The sequence below is a fragment of the Ciconia boyciana genome, chromosome 7 (genome assembly GCF_034638445.1).
Source record: "Ciconia boyciana chromosome 7, ASM3463844v1, whole genome shotgun sequence".
NCBI classification, from domain to species: Eukaryota; Metazoa; Chordata; class Aves; order Ciconiiformes; family Ciconiidae; genus Ciconia; species Ciconia boyciana.
The window spans coordinates 7,268,640-7,290,890 of NC_132940.1; the positions used below are offsets into that span (position 1 = coordinate 7,268,640).

A 22,251-nucleotide genomic window follows, 5' to 3' on the forward strand; every position below is an offset into this window, starting at 1 on the left:
TGGCTTACCACATTGGAACTGGGCATCACTTCATGCTATGATAGCCTCAAAGCATACCACAATTTCAGTTGTGCCAAAAGTTAACTGAACAATTCTGTGGGTGAGGTAACCTTACCAGATTATACATGTACAAGTTTCCTATGTAAAGATCTGCAAAGGTAAAGCAGTTGTGATCTTCAGCCTTCACAAAAAAAGATAGCAAATACCACAGGTGAAATACAAGAGTTTAAAAGTTGTTTCCAGAATTATTCTACCCTGGCAGGAACTCCTGAAGCACAGGAACATGAAGAGACCTTTCTGTAACTGGCACATGCAAGTAAATTTAGTGGACTTATACCTTGTAGGCATTCATACTTTCCAGTTTTAAAGAATTCTGCTCACTGTTTGTTTGCCTGAAGCATGTGGGAACAAAACAAGAAGGGTATGGAACATCATTTACAATCTCTGTGCTTTCTGGTTGCAGAACTTTATGAAGTGACATCTTCACCCTCTGGACTGATGCCAGTATCACATTCATTTTGTGCTGTGTGTAGCAGTAGATTTTTTTTTTTCCCACAGTTTTAGTTAAGATGCTTCAGCAAGTTCTCCTGTTATTAGGAAAAACCAGTACTGTAAGGAGAGTTGTCATCTTTATTTTAAAATCTTGTAGCAATTCATTTGTATTCATTCTATTAACAGCAATTTTGACAAGTTTTGTGTTTCATTTCATGTAACGGAAAGTTTGTAGCACAAGTACCATAGCAGACATCTCAAAAGGGTGGTGGGTAAAGGCTTGCAGGCCATTTTTCATTTTTTAAACCACCTTCATAATTCAAAGCTACAACCAATTTAATTTATTTCCGAATTAAGAAAACTGTATATAACCAGATACACACATGAAAATGATGCTAGCCAAATTATACCTTTGTACAAAAAGCAATTACACAACATTGATTAAATTACTGGATCAGTACCTTTTGAAGTTGCTGAAATACACAATAACTAGATTATTGAAGATTAGAGGTGATGTTTTTATTTGAAGGATGGGAGTTGGGAGGGGGAAGGAGTTAAAAATAGTAAAATATGGTCATCATGAAGAAGCCATCCCTGCTAGTAAACTACCAAACATAAGTTTTCTTTTTAAACTCAATTACCAATATATTTACAGAGTCTCTGAATATCAGTCAGTTGCCATGGAAATACGGAGACTAACCAGATAAACAAAAACAATACCTGAAATAAATCTGAATTTGAACAGGCATGCAGTTTGCTTCCATCACTTGTATTTTACCAGGCATCTGTATGCTGTGCAATATGTTTCATTCAACACATCATTTGAAACCCATAGGTAACCAAGAAAGAAATAAGGTGTTACAATTAGCATCTTTATGTAAAATTTCACACTTCACAAAACAATGAAATTGACACAGGGCTTACATAAAACATTGGGTGGTATTTTGCACTGTGAGGACTTGGAAATATAATTCACTGCACAATACTGACAGAATATTTACAGAAAACAGAGCAATCATTAGTCTCTTATAAATAAGGTGACCAAATATCCTGGGCCTCCTATCAAGACATGCAATCCCCTTCACGATGAAGACAAGTCAGTATTTTGCTCCAATGAGCCTTCTCCTTTCTCTATCAGTATTCTAAAAACAAAAGAAAGATATCACACACAACCAAAAGTAGTCAAACAACAACAAAACCCCCTTCTTGTTACCAAGTTTAAAATCTCAAGCTTAGTTCATCCTTTTAGTATTGTGTCTCCTTTTAATCCTGTTTCTATTGCTTTACTTTAGCAGGTTTCCCCTTTCCCTGATGCAATGCCGATTCCCACCTTATTAAGAGTAGGGAGGACTCCGGAGAGCTGAACTGCAAAAAGGCATTGTTCTAGCAGTAAGGAAAACAAAAGAACACAGCTTGCAGGCAAGAGGAAAAGGAAGTTGAAGACCCCATTTGTGTTTAGAAGGGTTATGAGACAATGGACATTTTGGTCGCCTTAGTTACAAGTCTCATTGTAACCTGCATGCATGTACTTTTGTTTTAATCTGTAAAAGTGTTGAATCTCACAACCACACACAGTTCTATTCAAACACCAAACTGGTAAACAGTGTTATGAACAGCAATCATAGGGATAAAATAACTTTCTCTCCCAGAAGTCACAAAACAAGATATTCCTAGCAGTCTTTTTTTCAGATGTGCATACTGATCTGTACAAGTCCCATCTCTTCGTAGCCAGCAGTAACCGTACAGGTATGACCAGCTCAAGCAGTGACCCTTTACAAGTTGCATATGCGGTTGCCATTAAAGTTGACATTCATCAAAGGTTACCATACATGGTTCTGGGTACCACAATTATCGGCAAATCACTTTAATGGTGACCACTATATTACAAGTTACTCCAACTACAGACACATCAGAAAGGATTATTACAGAGACAATACTTTACACTCCTAGACCTGCAGCTTTCAGTTTGGTTTATTTTGTTGCTGTTTTCTGCTTGGAGGTGGTCTCCCATGACGCATAATGTGTTTTTCCAAACTATCCAGGATGGCAATTGCAATCCTTTGGACATGTGGATCAGTCTGGACGTTTTCCTTGATGTTGTATAAGTGCTGTAAACCACCTTCTTCAATTAACATGCTGCAGTACCTCGCAGCTGCAACAAGATTAAAAAAAGGGAATTAAAAAAAAAAAAGTATCTAGGGTAAATGTAGCAGATACTGTAAACACTGTTTCAAATCCACTTTTGTCCTCCCAGACCAGGCAACATCTAGGACACTCCATGAAGTGCCTACAGAAGTGCATTTGTACTTCAACAACTGACAACACAACAACAGAGTCATTTGGACAGGACTATGATTGTAATCAGGTCTGTTTCCATGTCTGTCTTAGCTGACTGGAAAGTGCCTTATAATATGTGCAGTATTCTCTCTCTTCCCCCACCTCTTCTACAGGCATTTTAAGTGCACATATTAAATTTTAAGCAATGTGAATCAGAAGTACTATAGTATCTGTGAGTACCTAGGTAAAAATATCACCTTTGCCAAAAACCTCGGTACAGAACAGTTACAAAAAAATGGTATCCAGATATACCACATCATTTGTATAGGCTTGTAGAGTGAATAGGAGAGAACGGTTTGCCAAATACTATTAATGGTGGCCTTTAACTAGTTAGAAGTTGCTATGAATGCCTTTTCAGGGATAAAATTATGCTTTTCTTTCCACTTTCATTATTGATTTTAAAAAGTTGAAAGTGCACCTACGTCAGTTCCAGTGTTATTACGTGCGGGGACCAGCTATAAAAAGAGCCATACGTTTAATGTAACATGCAAGCTTCAGAAGTTGTTACAAAAAGGTCAGGATGACTTTAATGCAATCCACAGAGGATTACCTCCAATGTGCCCAATTTCACCATTCATCTCAGTGAAGCAACACCAGAGTTGTTTAAAATGCTGACATTAAGCATTTCACTGGGGATCACATTTACTGCAGTGCTACCAGTATTTTAGTTAAGTTAGCTCATTGTGGTGGATATGATATAGAGAAACAGCAAAAGGAGAAAAAAATAAACAAGAAAAATCAATCCCATTAATTCCAGACTACTTTTCACCCTCATCTAAAAGAGGAGGTCAAAATAAAACGCATCTCCTCTCCAGGACAAAAAGCCTTCTTGGTGCCAAGCACCAAAAGCTGAAGATTTTCCCCCCAAATAAATATCCATATTTCAGAATTAAACACATTTTCCCTCAGAGTAGGTTATCACATTTGCTACCAAATATTTGGTTTCTCCGCAACTTTGTCCAGAAGCTTCTGGCACCAACTACTACCAGAACTAAACTTCAGGAATACTGTCTTGGTCTCAAATCAGGAGCACGCCATCCAAGTATTTCCAGCCTCTCCATTCTACAGAGCAGTTACTCACTGTCAGTACAAACCTCTGTGGCATGTTGAAAGCCCAGAGGTTAGGGCAGCACAAAATAAACACTAAAAATAAATAGAACAAATAGGACCATACTAAGTTAACAGGGCTGAGGCACAAAGAGGGGGAGAAAGCTTGCTTTAATTTCATTAATACAGAATTACAAGGTCTTAATCAAAAACTGTTATCCAGAGACTGACCAGTAAAACACCTTTGTCAGAACAGTCCCACTTCAACATGGGAAAGTCCTCACAGATCTCTGGACAGTGTCTCATTACAGTTACAAGCTCTATGAAGAGTAGGAAAACAGTACTTTATGTGCAATTATATATTATGCCATGTTATTGTTTGGTCCTGAATAGATGTCTTTTCACTGTAGCATTAGTGATTTATGGGACAGGGATAAACAAGCATAGATATACTGCTGTCAAGAAGATTAAAAAACTGGCACAGAAAATACTTCTAATACTTTAGAGGAAAGCTGCTTTATATCTGGCAGAAGTTAATGACAATACACACATTCACGTCATACAAATTTATGTCAAAAAAAAAAAGCATTAAAAGCCAGGAAGGTTTGTCCAGTCTTACATTTAGGTATGCTATGGGGATTTATTTCCTTTCCCAACACTTGTGCATCTCATCACATGCTCTCAAGTCATTTTACAAACAAGACACTGGTGTTCTTGTTGTGCAGATGGGAAAGACAGATTAAGAAACTGACCTTCATGTCATAGCAAGTTATTGCAAAAAGGCGATAAGAGATGAGGATTACCTAAAACTTCTGTTCTGACAGTAAGAGATAGCTGCCTGCTACAATCATTGTTCTTAATTTAGAAGAAATGTCTTGCCCATTATTAATATTTACATTTCTGAATGAAAACACCTGTGCAAGCCAAAAATGTAGTTAATCTTAACACATGTCCACATTTTGGAATTAATACTGTGCATTTAACAGTAAAATCCCAGTAAATAAAAAGGACATAATGAACTTTTATTACTCTCTTCCTGCCGCATTTAGTCAAAGCCTAAATGTAGTTTCTCCAGAGGATTAGGAGCGAATACTCTAGGAATTATTATTTTTGCCACTTCATGCTAGTGAATAATATGCTAAGAAATAAGAATTTTAAGGGTAATATTATCTTAATACATACGATTTTTGCTGCAGACGTGCTGCATGGCCCACACTGCCCATAACTGGACACCAGGTGTCATGAAACAGCCAAGTAGCGGAAAAAATGGATTGAAAGACCTATAAAAAAAAGGAGAGGAACAGCAACTCACTTTACTACTAGATATTATTACTTCAGAGGTGACATGTTGTCCACTCATTCAGCTACAAGTTTAAGTAGGAGACACACTTGATAAACTAGAGTTTTAGATGCAGCAGGCAAGCCTTTTAATGTTTAAGACAATTACTAGCAAAAATCATATATAGTGGATATGTGGTATGCTTTTACCATAGCATTTGGATGCCTCCTGCTCCTTAAAAACAGGAGTAAACCAGTGGAAATTATAAGGATTAGATGGACAGTAATTATCTAATTGTACTTTTTGGCCTTAAGCTTCCTTACCCAGGACAGATAGTGCTAACCTAGTGCTAGCCACTATAACTTTACTGGTTAATCTTTGCATCTGAGTCTTTTAGACATGCAGCTGAATACCTTTAATAGAAAAGCAGGTAGAAAAACATTATATTGCCTTTCATAGGAGTCCCTAACCTTCTTTGGTCACAAAGGGAAAATTAACATGCTGTATATTTTAAGCCAATAGGTGTTTTTCCACTGGACAAAACCATGTCTCACTAGCAGCTCGCTCTGCTTTGGGAACAAGTTTTAAATCTAGTTCAGTTTATTTTCCAATCTCTAAGTCAAGACAATAGTTACCTGTAAGCCACCATCTCACATTCTGGGGTTGGCCAATTCAAAATGGCAGAATGCTGCAAAATACAGAACCAAGAACACTCATTGTTAAATACAAACATTGAAAAAATATTAAAGAGTATGATAAAATTCACCATCATTTCTGTACCAGCTGTTCAAGGAGAGATGTCCTCTGGCTGCGACTTAATGTCCAGGCCTGCTCTCCTCGAGATATCAAATGAGCAATAATCCCTGCTGCAAAGTAGCTAACTTCCACTTCCACACTGTGCAATAATTTACTGATGTGGTCTATAAAGTCCTTCCACATTAATTCAGAATGGAGTTCTTTAACTTCAGCTATGTTATTCTGGAGGGGGAAAAACAGAGGAAAGAAAATATCAACACAAAGAATATGAGATGACTGAGATAAACATATAAACTTGAATTACGTTGTGCAAGTAAACACTAAACACCAGGATGAGATCTTCATAGGTCCAGGTGACCACCAGATGCCAAAATACTACTTTTGCTTTTGAAAACTTTTCCAGTCTAATGCAGGAATTTGCCTCAAAACAAAGAGGTTTTCTCATAAATAATTTTAGGCCATTAGCATGCAGATTACACTAAATTAAAGGCTAGTTTTAACAAACACACTCAATTTCAGTAAACTTCAGCAGTGCGCAATTCTGAATTCCACTTATTTTCAAACTACTTTTTGTATTTGGACTCATCTGAAGCCTTACTCACTGCCCGTTCTTAAAAGCTTTTTTTGTTTACTGTAACCATCAATTTCAATATAACTAGTGCTTTTGGAGAATTGGTACAACAGTCCAAAACAATGTCAATTGTGAATAATGCACACTATAAGGATTAAAGAAGAATGTAAAAATATTAGGCAAGTTTTCAGATTAACATGGGGTAAAAAAAAAAATCAGTTTTTAAAAGTATATATTTCAGTTTGCTTTGACGGGGTGGGGTGTGGTGTTTGGTTTGGTTTTGGTTGTTTTTTTTTTTTTTCATCTCACCAGAAGTCCAAGAACTTTCTGTTGAATGGATGATTCAGATGGAAAAGACTGTGGAAAAAAGAAACAAACTATAGGTAACCATTTATGTTTATTATTGAAACAATGTTAATTATAAACCTATGTTGATAATCCACCACCAAAACTGTACTCCTCACCTCTAAGACCCTCATGAAAAGTTCTAGCCCTTGATTCTCAATGAAGTGCCGGCATGTTGTTGGAGATTCATCAGTGAGGTTCCAAAGTGCACTCAGTGTGAACTTGAGGGTAGTATCTACAAGATTCTGATTTGTTTTCTGTTTAACTATTTGTAGAAGTTGCTGGGAGGGGGGAAGAAATAAAAAAATCGCAGTTATGATTGCGTATCAAAAAATGTGTTAGCTCCTCTGCTTCTTTCTGCACTGACTGGGGTAATGGATAGCTATCATTCATATGCAGAGTAAAGATCTACATGTTTGGGACCAAACTATACAAAATAAAACAGCTATTAAACTTTTTACCTTCCCTTTGAACATGGTTGCCTGCTAGAGGAAGTCCTTTGTTTTCACCGTAATTACACGTTAATTACTGTTACAGATGGCACAACGCCATCCACAGAACTCTGGACCACGTGAACATTGACAGTACTAACTATTTACTTCAGATACTCTGTTTTTGAGCATCTTTCATCTTATACAATGGATTTCAATTCAAGAGTTGTCTTGCTATTTTGCTTTGTATTAATTGTGTCAAGTTTTTCCACTTTGTCTTCCTTTCATCTATGCTAATATGTCTCAATGCCACTGTCTCTGATACTATCTCTAACAAATTCTCTAGGCTTTTCTCTTCTAAAAAAACTTTCAAATGAATACAAGTTAATGTGTTCTTAGAATTCTATCTACTTATGTTTATTTTGTATCTTTAGGAACACTGTTAGCATAAATAGCTGGAGAGGATGGTATTTTTGACTGTCAGGAAAGTATCTGACTTACCCTAACAATGAAGAGCTCTGCGCCAAGTTGAGCTGTTTGCTCTGTTGAAAGCTGGAAACAAACAAAACCATATCAACAATTTTTTAGACTTTAGAAATACTATCCTATCACCTCAAAGCTTAAATTTCGTACCTTTGCGGCAAGAATGGAAATTATGGCTACAGCCATCCTTTGCATGTTTTGATCTTCATGATTACACAGCCACTGCATAACAAGTTTGGCTGCTTCAAACCTGGAAGTTAAAAATAAATTTAATTTTCAGAAGTCTCTTAAGTCTTATGAGACAATACAAAATAAACTGGAAGAAGTATGCCTCATACCAAAAAAAAAAAAAAAGTAGAAATACACAGTGAAATTACAGGTATTGCATGAGCCTCAGTCAGCTTTGAGTTGTTTGCTTAGGGTCTCTTACTTCTAATTATATAACCAAAGTGCACAGGAATTGTCTCCAAAGAAGGAAGAAAAATTTGACACAATCTTCTGAAACATCAGACCAACACACTTCAAAGCATTTGGGCAAAACATTTAAGTAGAAAAATCCTCAAAAAGCAATCCTATAGTTCCCCAGAGAAATCCTGACTTCTGTTACACACAATTAGTGATAGACCCACCCAGGTTAAGTAAAAAATACCTGTATGCGAAAGGATTTTTTTCAGACCTATATTCAGTTGTGAATTACAGGCCCAAAATAGTATAGGCCAGACAAATTCAGCACACTAGAATGATTTAAACTGAGCAAAACTGAGACCAGAAACAAACCTTCTGAAGGAACAGACAACAAAGAAAAATATTCTGCAATACTACAACTCATTTTAACTGACATATAAAACTTGCCTGTTAAATGGAACATCCTGAAGGATTCTGTCACTGCATAGTGAAAGAAGGCAATTCTTCTGCAGCTATGAGAAATGAAAAAGAATTACTTCATCAGAGGCATACATATTTCAGAATACTTTCTTGCTATGAATCATTAAACATATTTCCATGAAGTCATGAGATGTGGAGAAACTTTTTGTAAGATCCACAAGACAGGGAATCCTACAGAAAATAAAGAAATTTTGTCTTTTACCTGTTGATGATTTGGGAAGTGTTCCATGGCCTTCAGGAGCAAGTGAGTGACATCAGCCAGAAGCCGCACAGGCATGCCTGCTGCTAAATCTTGCTTGGTTAGGTTAAAGACACACGCACTTGCTGCTAACTGCACAGGCAAGTTCAGGGGGTGATTTCTCATTCCAATAACCACAAGCTGAAATGCAAGAGTTTTGCCCATGTTAGTTAGTTACATGTTTGCGCACACACCCCACAAGAGCAATCCACTGTTGCTTGAGGCCACAACAATGACTCAGAGCACCCAGTTTCTGCCTCCCTTTTAACTTAAGTGAAAAATCCATCTGGTGTGATTTTAATTCTCAGGAAGAACATTTCCTTCTGCTCACCGATTCAAAGCTGACAACTTCTATTTCTCCAAGTTCTTTCGCACAGGTTGCGGCAGTCTCTCAAAGGAGATGCAGCATGGAATGCAAGAGATTCCTAGAAAGATCCAAGGTTTGCTCTACACACTGGGATAATAATCACCAAACCCTTTCAGAGACGAATGAGGTAGGACAGAGTTTCTGCAGTGTAATAGTTAACAATGTAGTGGCTTGTTGTTTGGTGACTAGCCATTTCAGATCACATCCTAAGCTGCTAGGTGAGGATATATTTTTCGCACCTTCTTCCTGAATTATGTTTTTGGCTATGTATGTTGATTGTGATCTCACCTAAGAAAACATTTTTCTTGTTGATTATTGATTGCCAAAGTCTTTTTGACACTGAAGCCAACAAAATCAAGGTCACTTGCTCAATTTCAAAGAGGATAGGAAAAACAAAAATCATCTGTCCTACTGATGCCTCTTTTTATGATCAAAGTAAAAATTAAACCATTTCTGGTGTTCTAGACATGGAAAGCCAATGCCTAGAATGGATTTCTAAGGCAGCTTCTAGGATTTTCCAAGTTAGAGCCCAATATAGAACACTAACAATACTTATTCACTTGCTATCATTCTGGAAGGTGACAGTGGAGAGAAATATCACTGAATGCCTTCCTTATAATTACTGCTTTGTAAGCACCAGCAGAAGGCACTGTTGTACCTAGGGAATAAGACTAAAGAGACCTTTGATTTGACCCAATACAGATATGTTCCAATGACAGAATTCAGCATCTGAAGAAAATTTCATATCATATTCAAAATTACATGAAAAAATTAATTTAGATGCTACTAAATTTAGATACCATACGCTAGTCCAGATCAATTTTACCGAACATAAAACGCTACAGGGCATCTTTTACATCACTGTTGTTTAAATAGTTGTTAATTTTTATCCAACATTAACATTTTAATCTTAAAAAATCACAACCAAACAATGTAAAAGCTCATAAAATAATTTATACCAGGGTTTTGGGGATAGGCTCATTTTAAGGAACAATGCATGGCAATCAAAACTATATTATTTTACCTTTAAAATTTCAGGCTTTGTTTTTTCCATTACATGCGTCAGGCTGAATAAATGAAAGAGTGCTTCTCTCACAAAAAAGGCCCGTTCACTGTAACGCTTCAGTGCTTCAGAAATCTGAGTTTCATTTGCTTCTCCTGACACCTATGAACAGAGAAATAATCTTTTTTTAAAGTAAAATGATGACATCTTGAGCTATTTGTTCTTAAAAAGTGCAAAGCTGCAGTTTCAAAAGTGGTGATATTTTTAGCCAAATCCTTCAGTAAGCAAATGATTACTTTATCTGGTCATATTAACCCAGAACTACACAATCTTCAAACATTCTTCATAAAGAAGAATCCACATTATAAGCCAAAATTAGGCTTCAGTCATGTCTTTAAGCAGAACCGTATGAAACCACTAAGTAAAAGTAGCACTTCATAACTAACAAAAGCTGCTTATGATGCACCAAATGTCTAAAAAAGCTATTTGTAACTGAATGCTCTGTCAAATGCAGCTGATAAAGTGACAAAGATGGTATTTTGGCTGTAATTTTTTGGCTCTGGGTTCTAGTTCTGGCAATAAATAAGATTTCCATTCTTTGTCTACATCAAGTTTCCTATATGCTATATCTGTAGCAACAGCTTTCCAGCACCATATTACAGAACTAACTCATGCTCTCTGCAAAAGAAGTAATTCTTAAAACCAGACTTTAAATACATGTGAAAACTAAACAATGAGCTAGGTGAGGACTGCATAAAAGCTATGAACTGTTGACTAATACGAGCTTAAGTTCAGAATATTAAATCAGCAACTAGCTGCAAATTTTTCCACTTCCCAATCTGCTGCATTTTCCATTTAAATATATTTTACCTACTTTATAACTGTAAACTGTATAACTGTAGATGGTTTGTTCCTCAGTCCTACTATTTAATGAATCATTGCTGCAATCACTGTTTTTTAAAATTCTTAGGGAAGCATGCAGAACTTGTTCTACTTAATGTGTCACATAAGGGAAAGCACATGTTCATAGATTGAAGTGTCACGTTCCGTGCATCCTGTATTGTATAGAGCCAAATTTTTCAAAACTTGCTACATCAGGAATATATTACAGCCTTGAGACAACCGATACCATCTTGGATTTTGTTTTATATTCTCTACTGATTAGAACAGGACTGACATGTTTTGCAGGCAAATATACACTATATGAAGAATTTCCACTTGGCTTCATGTTCTCAACTACAATGTCTGACTAGTGTTTAATCTTTCAAGAATTTCTATAATCAAATTTCACAGGACTGCTGTAAAGACAGTAATATTTTACTTCTACTGTCTCCATGAATGCTGTGTCCTGTTTATTCTTTAGCAGTATCTACACTAAGCAGCCGAATATTTCAGTATAGTCACTAATGAATTTTAGGTCATACACAAAAAAAAAAAAAAAAAGAAGAAAAGCAAAAAGACCCAATCGCTGCCTAGTCTCTTCTTGACAACTATGCCTTAAAAAAAAAGAAAGAAATGCAAACTGCTTTTTGCTAACTACACTGCTACAAGTCCATCATGATTTTCGCATTACTAGAACCTTCTTCCTTCCTGCCTTTTTGTAGCATACTCACTTGTACAAAGCATGTATTCTAAATAGCAAGGATTATATTGAAATATTTTATACCACACAAGGTATAATTTCCTGATGCCACGCAATCACGCCAAATGGGAACTTGCTTTCTCCAACAGTGCATGTCAACATTCATACACATTGCTATCAGCTGTGACAACTAAGTACTCAAGAGACTCAGCCATTAACAACCCTCAAAAGTTTCAGGAAAAAAAAAATTATAAAATTTTGTAGCTGTGTTACCTCACTTGTCTATAACAAGAGCATTCTGAATTTTAGAACTGAAGTGCAAAACAACTTGCACAGGAGACAGGCTGAACTATGGACACATTATGCAAACTCTTCCTCATTCCCACTGCAGTTTCCATCATCCTCATGGCACAGTAGAATAAAAACCTCAAAGAGTCAAAGATGATATACCACTGACATGTCTAAAACATCTCTCTCTCTTCTTTAATTCTGACCCCTTCATAGCAGGGACAGGATAGGCTCATTCTCCAGTAAGTACATGCATATTCTACAGAACAGGGAACGACGTCTTGTTGCCTGGCATTAGAAGATAAATAAATGCACTTCAGCAAACATCACCTCATCCTAAGGGGCTAAGTAATTTAGGATTTGTTCAAGAAGAGGAATTTTTTCATTGTAAGTAATTGCTTCTTATAAGTTCATCACCCAAAGACCTTTCAAGGTGGGTAGAAATATTGTAATAGGACATAGAAGTGGTGATGGAGTACAACAGCAGCTCAGTTATTAAGTTTTATTGTATCTGCTGTGTTAATCATGAACTGCTCAAAGCTTATGCAAATTGCATCTCCACCTCTTACGTATTGCTGCCTTATGCTAGACACTGTGCTGGAAACCAGAGAATATTATTCTAGTAAATGACTTCAGACTAGACAAAGTTCTGTTCTCTTAGATCTGGTATGTTAAATTGGGATCTAAGGCTCACTGAAAAGGCACAGAACATAGATGCTTCTTACAATAGCATTATGTAAATTTAGCAGTTTCTGTGCCAGAATTAAGTAGGAATTTGACATAAAGTCAGTAATTACAATTAACAGTTAAAAAAAATGAACCTACAGCCTCCTTTTGAAACACCCACATACGTTTGTTACAAATGATGAGTTCTATTTTTCCTGCACATTGTAATTTTTCAGTAAAATTAATTCCCCCACTTAACCTTTAGGTTTCCTTCTCCTGTTAGGAATTCTGAGTAGCCGGCATCAGTAGCTAGCAGTCCTACAAACTGCATTGTGGGCCGCTGCTGAATAAACGCTTCTACAGCTTTATCCGTAACGTGTTTTCTTCCAGAAATATCCAAAGACACAAGGTTAGGCAGGATATCTTTCTGTTCCAGTAAACGAAGTGCTATGTCTGATGTGAACTGTTTGTCATCTGAAATATCAAGGTGATTCAGGTATTTTAGTTCTCTTATAACATCCAGAATCTGTGTTGTGGTCATTTTCAAGCATTTCAGGTGATGCATGGTCAAAGACTTGAGTCGGTCTTTGCAGGTGAGGAGTGCTGTTATGTCAGTGACAGAGGTGTTTGATATATCCAGACTTTCTAATCTAGGAAGTGAAGCAACGTCTGCCAAGTCCTCGTTGTAGAACAGAACATTGGTAATACTCAGTGCACGAAGCCCAGACAACTGACTGAAGCACCTCTCATATGGGTCTTCCAAAGAAAGAGTTAGTGAGTTCAGCACAAGGCATTGCAGATTTTGTTGGATCCATTTATTACTGCCAAGTCCACTTATAATGTCTGTGATTGTTATATCAGCATTCACCCCAGTAGCATCAAGTTCTACCAGCTTGTGATGGCAGAATGCTTTCCGGAAAGCCACAGCAGAGATTTTCGCTTTCCGGATACAAGCTCGTTTCAAACGCATCTGGTTGCCTCGGAAGATGCCCACAGTTCCATCATTCAGAAGCCCTGTTGGAAAACAGCATTAGTGTTTGGCTCCAGTGTTATAGAACACCACTTAAAATTTATTTTAAGAACCCAAAGGGTACAAAGTGTTAACACAGAAAATTAATTGCAAAGTAGTTCGTCTTGAACCACTATGCCACGATCCCAAAATTTTATATTTGAGATTCCACTTTTAAGATTACGATCTCACTTTTGGAAAATGCCAGGCTTAAGAATAGGACAGATAAATTAAGATGTAGTATATACACATTACCTGTTTGGTTCAGAACATGGAACGTGCAATAAGGAGAATGTGAATATGATTCAAAAACATGCAGACTACTGCCTGCATTTTCTGGATTTTCTCACTGAACTGGCTAGAAATGTACTAAAACCAGAATTCCAAAGTTTCTGAAAGTTATTTTTCCCTGGTCACAGTTCCATTAACCTCAAGACAGTACCAGCAATCAATGACCAGTTCTTATCTTGCCTTAACTCAATTGAATAATTTAGCATTTGATTAAATTCCTAAGTAGGATCAATACACTACACTAAGCTAATTAAGTTCTTCTATATATCCTTCATGAAGAAGGTAGGAGTGTTGCTCAGAAACAAGCTGAATGTGAGAAAGAAATCTAAAAAGTGATTCAAAGAAGAGAAAGATAAGGACAAGGAAAGGGTGGGAAGGAGAGAAAGACAGCAATGAAAAAAGGAAATGCAACAATCTTGTTTGAGATTATTATCTTTTTGCTCTGTAGCAAGAAGACTGCATAAGCAGTCTTCTCTCGCAGCATACTGGCAACATCCTAACTGAAATAATACATTTAGTTCCATGCACAGGATTATCCAAAACATATTGAAAAAACACCAAGATTTCTTATTTGTATCTTATCAACAGAAGGATTACTGCTTTATAGAAAGTCATATGAGAAGGATATGGTTGCACAAGCATGCACACAAAAGGAGTAGGAAGACCATGTCCTTCTAGTTTCACTCTAGAGGGTTTTAAATGTCAACACTCACGTTTTTTATCTCCTATCTTCAAGCATACTGAACATTGAAAAGAAACTGCAAATGCAATATATTTGAATAAAAACATCATTGCTACTACAGTTCGGATTTAAGTCACGAGCTAGTAATTGCCTCTGTGACAAAGTCAAATTAATACTAAGATTTGCAGACCTTTCTAAAGAGCAAATGGCTTAGGTATTTCTGACCAAGTAGTCGGGGCATTCCTCTTTTGCAGAGAAAGCAAAAATATGGGGTGAAACAACTGGTACCCAGCAGAAAAATTAAATGTCATAAATAATCATAATTTGGTTAAAGTATTGCTCAATTACATCTTAATTTTTGCTAATCTTTTCATTTAAGGATCAAGGTAGGCTTTCTTGCTCGCCTACCTTAGCCACACCCTGTTTACCCAGCATGCACTTTTTTGACATACTACACTCTGACACAGTGTTTGTGATGTTTCGGTGTCTAGAACTGTCTTCATCACTACTAGCACTGGTAATAAGTTTCTGGTAATTCAGTTTCCTTGAATCTGATTTCCTGGGACTACTCTAAATAATTACTTATCAGAAAGTAATGTATGTTGAAGATGAAGAGGTTTTTTGGGTTTGCGTGGTTTTTGTTGTTGTTGTTCAGTATGCTTCTTGTTGTTGGTTTGGTTTTGGTTTTTTTTAGGACCAATCCTTGTTATACCTGTCTAGAACAACTTGAGAATACTTGAACACCAGTATTTGCACAATAAGACCCAATCAAATCTGCACCTATAGGATAGGGTGCTCGGTCTGTTTAAAGAAATTTTTCTACTGTAATTGTCATCTCTAAATAAAAGTCTCCAGGATCTCCAGGAATGGGTCTCCTGCCTCTTCTCTAGGGTAAACTATATGTTCACTCTTTTCATGCTAAGAAGCTTTTATTGACACAGCATTTTCCTTTGTCATGCTTAAAGCAAGGAAAGGAGAGGGAAGCCCTCTCCTCAAAGATGTGCTGACAGAGAATATGATAGGCCAGTACCTAAAATGTAAGAATACCACAATGTGGTTTTCACAGATGTTTATACTACTCTTGAAACTGACTGCTTTTGAGCAAATAATTCCACTTCAACAAAAGTGCCAAGAGAGATAAGAAACTATTTTAATGAAAATCGTAAGATTATTTCCTAGTTTAATCACAAGGGCACACAGCAAAGAAAATTCAATTAATTGCTCTGCAGGAGATACTGAAATATTTGAGTGCTGCTAGAAGTAGTAGAATCAAATCTTTTTTTAAAAGTGATTGAAAGAAGATCTGTTGAAGAATATTCAATTAAAAGAACATTAAATTAAAATCATAAACCCAAGACAAAGGACTTTCTATTTAGAACTATCAATATGGCAATGCAACATTCAGCTGAAGCTCTGGAAAAGCCTAAATAACAGAAACTCTCTATTAAGAGATTAAGGAACACAGTTTTAACAGCTGCAACAGCAGATTCTACTAGAAAATACACCAGAACTGCAGTGTCACATTCCAGTGAAATATTTTCACTGATGACCCACAAATAATTGTTTTTACCATGAAATGCCATTGTCTGCAGCAATCGATCAGCCACTTCTTGAGGAAACATTCCCGGCTCCTGCAAGCATAGCGTTCCATCTTGCCTTTCTGTGCAAAACTTCTCTAGGTTGGCAGTCAGGAAATTCAAACAGATATCAAGTAAAGAATAAGGAGAAGCTTCCTCCTGTCATATGCAAAACACAATGAAACAAAGGAGATTTAGTCAAATCATTCTCTCTGTCTATGAATCTTCCATTCCTCTCTAACATTGTTTTTAGGCAAATCATTCTTTTTTGTTAGTCTAATTCTGATTGGAACACGCAAATACTACAAGAGGAGACATCATCCTCCTTAGAGCCATGCAAAGGTGTAAGTCAGGTCACGCAATAAATGACTGGCCAAACTGATGGGCAGCCTCCTCCCCCAGTCACCCTCAGAACCACATCCATTCCGGTCTGTTGTACTTGAGCCCTGCTTGCGTTCACAGAGAAAGAAAACTAATTGTTGATAAGATTATTTGAATTGATGAAGTCTACTGGGAATTAATCAATCAAGACAGACTGAAAGAAGATTTAAATCAAATTTTACTTCTTGATTTAAACTATTTATTTCAATCTTTCATTTAGGTCAACCCACATTTGAAGTCTACTACCAACCTACATGAGAAACGTAGATAAATTTCATATATTGTCCAGAGCAATTTTTGATACTGAAAAGGGCAGCTAGAGCTTCAGATCAAAAAAGAAAACTCAAAAAGAACTATTATATTGCTGCACAAAATTTGGAATTGAAGTAACAACTATTACAGTATTCTTTCTGGTTATAGAAACCAATTTCCTCCTTTTTATGCTAAGCACTTGGAATCATCTATAGTCGAACCCTGGGTACAAAGGACAAGGCAGACTATAAACTTGAACTTTTCCTTCAGAGTTTGAGATTGTACATTGATATATGAAAATCTCAAAGGTTTTTTTATTCAATGGCTAATAATAGCCTACTGTTTTCAGTCACACAGATTAATCAACATAAAGAATGAGTCGCAGCACTGTGAATCATCCCCAGCGCTACACAAAAGAAGGCCGAGTGACTGGTACATACTCCCCCAGACAATTTTGAAAATAACAGCATCAACTGTTGCCAGATCTCATCTGTAGGAAAAATTGTATCTTGCCTTCCATACTGAAAGTTCTGGATAATTTCACCTTTTTTTCCTAGCTCGTTTAACTTCTGTTGCTTCATTCGCCTAATGTGCCCATCACAAAGTACAGAAATATATAAAAGGTTACATAGAAGAAATATAAAGAAAATTACACAAATAAGTTATAAAATAAGGTGCATATATTTGAAGACTGGGAGGTACCATGTTGGGGCAAAGATGGAATGGAGCTTATCTTTAATGAATCATGTATTGACAACAATGAGAGGCTGCAGTTTAATAGCTCCTGAAGACTTAAGTACAGATTTGGGAACCAGAAACTCCAAATTATTCAACTACAAGCTCTTTCTGCAGCTTTTGACATGCAACTTTCAACTCCTTTAACTTAATTTCGCTAAGTGCTTAATTTTTTTTTTAAAGCTTGATGATTACATTTTATTGTTGAAGAAACAGGAGTTATTTTGTGATGCAACTTGCTCACATTACCAGAAAACAGCAATTTTGGCTGCCTCCAATCTTAAGCTCGTATGAAAAGGAAGGACAGAATTTGGAAATGTTAACATCTTTTGTTTCTTTAGAATGTGCAACAATGCCTGAAATATTTCTAAAGAGAAAAAAATAAACAATTATTTTAAAATAGCACATTTTTTGAAGGAAGGGGGCAAATTTTCTTTTTAACCTGAAATTAATACACACGCTCAGGACTTATATGACACCTGCCGATTCAAACAAAAATCAGAATCCTTACTCAAAGGCATATGAAGATTGTTCCCACTGAAGCAGAGACATCCTCATCTCCCATTAGATCTTGTGCTTCTAATTTTGATGCTTAAATATGACAAAAACAGAATACTGGCTCTCTTTGTGCCTTCTGGCACTGTTCCATAATTTCTGCCAGAAAAGCTAAAACACTTTTATATAAAAGTGAGCAAACTCCAATGAGAATTTTTCACTTTGCACGTTGGCTGCTAGCATATGATTCAGAAAACTATTTTTTCAACCAGTATCCCTAACTGGCCAATCTGTAATTTGGAGATATTGTTTTAATTTTTGTATAAAATAATCACTTTGGAAGTCCATACAGGACATCTCCATACAATAAAGGAACAAAATCCACAAGCAGGGATAAATTACACTTGCAAAGAACACAGTACCATTTTTATTAACTCCAATTATACCAGTTATAGGAGACATTTGCAATGTTTCTCCAACTTGCTACAAAAAGGCTGAAGAAACACACCTAACAAAGGCTCCCAAGGTAACCTGGGCAGATAGGCAAAACATTTTTACCTATGTCTAATAAAGTCCCTTGACAAGCATCATAAAAACAATTTCCTAGACTGTCTGCTACTGAAATAGAACAGCTTGAATGCAGCCTGTAAACCTTTTATGTGAGCCAGCGGCATTCCTTTTCTCAACTTCTCTTTACTTAAGGAGAATATTGCCCAGTTAAAGACATCATAGTAAAAGTCTTCAGTTGTATTTAAGCTCTTACAAGGTTAGGATTTAAGTGGTCCTTTCTCTAGCTATGCTTTTGAATGTCAACTTGAAAACAAACCTGGTGTTTGTTTTCAGCTCATTTCACTTTCTGGTTCTAATACTCAATGCTGTAAATGTGTGTCAACCACAGTGCAGGATTTTTATTTATTTAATAAAGATCATTCAGCAATATTTCAGTAGAACTTTTATTATGTATATTTGACTTTTTCATAGCCATCTTAACTATCCGATACTTCTGCGTAACCTCATGGTTTCTTCCATTCTATCAAATTAATTCAGGGTCCAGAAAATAAATATAGAAATAAATTCCCCAAAACACAGAATTACGCATTACATGACGCAAGTCTGGGTGTCTTCATTAACTAAAACACATAAGAGTAATGTGACACATCTAAAATCAACTAGCTTATGGAACAGTAAAAAAAAGTAGAATGATTTAATTTAGATGGACTTTACAAGGCTTATTTAAATTAATTATTTAAAAAAAGATAACTTTATAAGTGCTTAATATAACTAAGGCAAACAAAAAAAAAGCGTCTGGGGAGGTGAGGGGGGAGCAAACTGCATGGCTACTGGCATCTAACAGTAATCCAATACACTAGTGGACTGAAATGCAATACGAGCTTCAGTATGATGTTACCCAGTTCAGCTCATAGCTCATACACTAGTGCAGTTGGAAAGGTTCTCACAAAGAACAGTATCCTCCACATTTTCTTTTAAAAACTCCTTGAATCAACTTTAAATATTGCTAGAATATATTTACCCTATATTTCAAAATGCAGTTAAAAAGAAAAAAGAGCTTAAATGGACATCTTAAAGTACTTGGAATAAGTTAGAGAATCTTAAGCCCAACATTATACCTAGATTAACTGGCTGAGTGCGAGTATAAAAACAAAATCCTGTTCCTTTTGGGAAGCATCACCATGCAACCACCTGCTTATACAACAGTAACTAAAAAACAGACAGGTTTAACTGACATTTTCCATCAGTAATTGCAATCTAACTTTGCACAAAAAGTAAATTCCACTGCTGCGCGCACCTTTTTCACTATAGGTATTGTGATCCTACCAACTCCAGCCTGAAAGATTCAGTTCCTTCTGACTTTGCATCTCAGACTCATTAAAAATCAAATCTTTTTTCCATAGGTAGTTTTTTATTTTTTTACACCCCTCAATAAACCAGTATAAAACATTGGAAGGAGTTGGACTCGATGACACTTATGGGTCCCTTCCAACTTGAGATATTCTACGATTCTAAGACAAATATCAATTTCACCTCCAACAGAACCACTTCTGTGATGTACTCCCCAATTTTTACACCCGATTGCAGACTCAGTATAAACAAAACTCAAATGTGTAAGGTTTCTCTTTGAAATCTCAAAGAAGGAGATGGGGTACAGGATAAGGGACTTTTCAAATCATAGCTGTTATTTCTCTCAAAAAGTTAGCAGGAAATAAGAGGTAATTTATAGTGTTAATTTTTGGTCTTGGATATACCATGTTTCTCAGTGTTTTCCCCCTCTCCACAGCCCCAACACTTACTTTCTTAAAATGAACATTCTTAAAACAATAGCAACTCAAGTAATGGTCATCAAAATTCTTCTGAGCGCTAAAAAAGGAAGGGAAAGGCACTGAAAAATAAACAGTTCAGTGATTTATGTTATGAACAAAGCGTTATGATTATCCTACTTAAATTAAATGGAATGAAACAGAAGTAGGCAATTTATTAACCAGACTCAAGGAAGGATTATGCTCAAAACTCAAATTTAACATTAACTATTATGGCACAACAAGTGGGAACAGACTGATTAAAGAAGCTAGAGATACAAAGTTGGCAAAGATCACGAGAGGTCTAAAATTAAATAGTGCCCCATTAAAACTACATAGTAAGGCCACATATTGCAAGATTAATATCAAGAACTTCAGATATGAGTTCATCAATCAGAAATGACTGGAGAGAAGAACCTGAATGATTTGCTTAACCACAAGATGACAATGTGAGGCAGCCAAAGAAGGTATCTTTGAAGGAGAAGCATCAAGCAAAAATAAGGAAGTATTATGTCATTTTTAAGACACTCTGAGATCTCATGGGGCTATTTATGTTAAGAGATACCTGCACCATTTCAATTTGAACATAGCAGCTACTAGAATGCTCTGGGGAAAAGCAGCATGTTGGGAGTAGGAAACAAAACCAGCTTTTCTTAGCCTAGCAGATCAAAAGGTGAGAGACATGAATGCTGCCTATAAATACAGCACAGTGAATAAAAACTACAGAAGGAAAAAAGCTACCAAGGTGAAGCACAGTGCCAGCACAGCAAAGGTGCTTAGAAATGCCATGAATTAGAATTTTGCCATAAATTCACATGTCAGTACATAGCTCCAAAACATCAAACAATGAAGTTCTACCCTAGTCCACTGAATAGAACAGCAGGCGCAGAAGGTACCTGCTTTTAAAATAAAGATCAAAAACTTATTAGGGGATTAAATGAAATTATGCTTTTAACAACGAGGGATGAGACCAGATAACCCAGGAAGTTCCTGCCAGTCCTTTACAAGCAAATATGCACACTCATCTCTCAAACAGAGGAGCAATCAAACCAGCACCCATATGTTCTGCTCTGAGGCCTGTCTTTAACAGAGAAAGGCTGTGTCTCTCCACCGCCAGTTTTGGCCAGCTCCCTGCTGTAAGACCACGCTACTACACATCACACAGATCAGCAAGGCCACGTACCATGCATACCACAAAACCCGTGCTTTCGGTGGCACGGCTTTTTCCAGACAACCCCTGGTCAAAGCAAGCCCCAGTGGAAAAAGTGCTGTTTGAGGGTTGGACTGCACCCAGACTGGGGGGAGGCATGAGCTGCAGGAGGCAGAGACGGCTGGGCTGGGCTGTCCTGTCCTGTCCTGCCCTTCACGCCGGCCGGCTGAGGAGCTCTGCCCGTCGGGCTGCCCCCCGCAACTGCATGGCGGGAAGCCGGCCGCAGCCGATGGTCCTCGGCCCCACAAGGTGCTGTGAGAGGAGGCGGTCAGCGGCAGCGAGGCCGGGCCGGCCATCACCCACGCGGCGCTGTGGCGAGACCGGGGCGCACCGGGCAAGGCTGCTGCTGCCCCTTCGCATCACGCCGGGCTTGAACCTCCCCTCCGCCGGCTCTCGATCGCCCTTTTATATAATCGGTCGGGCGGCAGCCGCAGCGGTTACACAACAGCGAGGGCAGCGAGGGCTGCCGGCCCGGCTCGGGGGAGGTGTGTGTGTGTGCGTGAGGGGAAGGACCCGCCGCGGCCCCGCCGGGTC

At 37.3% G+C, this 22,251-nt stretch overlaps 2 protein-coding genes across 4 annotated transcripts in view; one reads left to right on the plus strand and one right to left on the minus strand.

The window, feature by feature from the left end:
* The window catches only part of LOC140654844 (protein zyg-11 homolog B), a 22,624-nt gene continuing 373 nt past the window's right edge, over nt 1-22,251 (minus strand). Inside the window, exons 2-14 of the mRNA XM_072868632.1 lie at nt 16,323-16,488; nt 13,030-13,784; nt 10,256-10,396; nt 8,829-9,005; nt 8,594-8,658; nt 7,892-7,991; nt 7,760-7,810; nt 6,947-7,108; nt 6,792-6,839; nt 5,936-6,133; nt 5,791-5,843; nt 5,059-5,156; nt 1-2,644 (exon numbers count right to left, since the gene is read on the minus strand). Of these exons, the coding sequence (XP_072724733.1) occupies nt 2,454-2,644; nt 5,059-5,156; nt 5,791-5,843; nt 5,936-6,133; nt 6,792-6,839; nt 6,947-7,108; nt 7,760-7,810; nt 7,892-7,991; nt 8,594-8,658; nt 8,829-9,005; nt 10,256-10,396; nt 13,030-13,784; nt 16,323-16,488 (2,205 nt within the window). The 3' untranslated portion in view covers nt 1-2,453. The remainder of the gene's footprint in view (nt 2,645-5,058; nt 5,157-5,790; nt 5,844-5,935; nt 6,134-6,791; nt 6,840-6,946; nt 7,109-7,759; nt 7,811-7,891; nt 7,992-8,593; nt 8,659-8,828; nt 9,006-10,255; nt 10,397-13,029; nt 13,785-16,322; nt 16,489-22,251) is intronic.
* The window catches only part of COA7 (cytochrome c oxidase assembly factor 7), a 6,363-nt gene continuing 5,935 nt past the window's right edge, over nt 21,824-22,251 (plus strand). For 2 of the 3 annotated variants that reach the window (XM_072868639.1, XM_072868642.1), the window contains exon 1: nt 21,824-22,202. The gene's annotated coding sequence lies outside the window, so the exon portion shown is untranslated. The remainder of the gene's footprint in view (nt 22,203-22,251) is intronic. The other variant, XM_072868641.1, reaches the window with a different exon arrangement.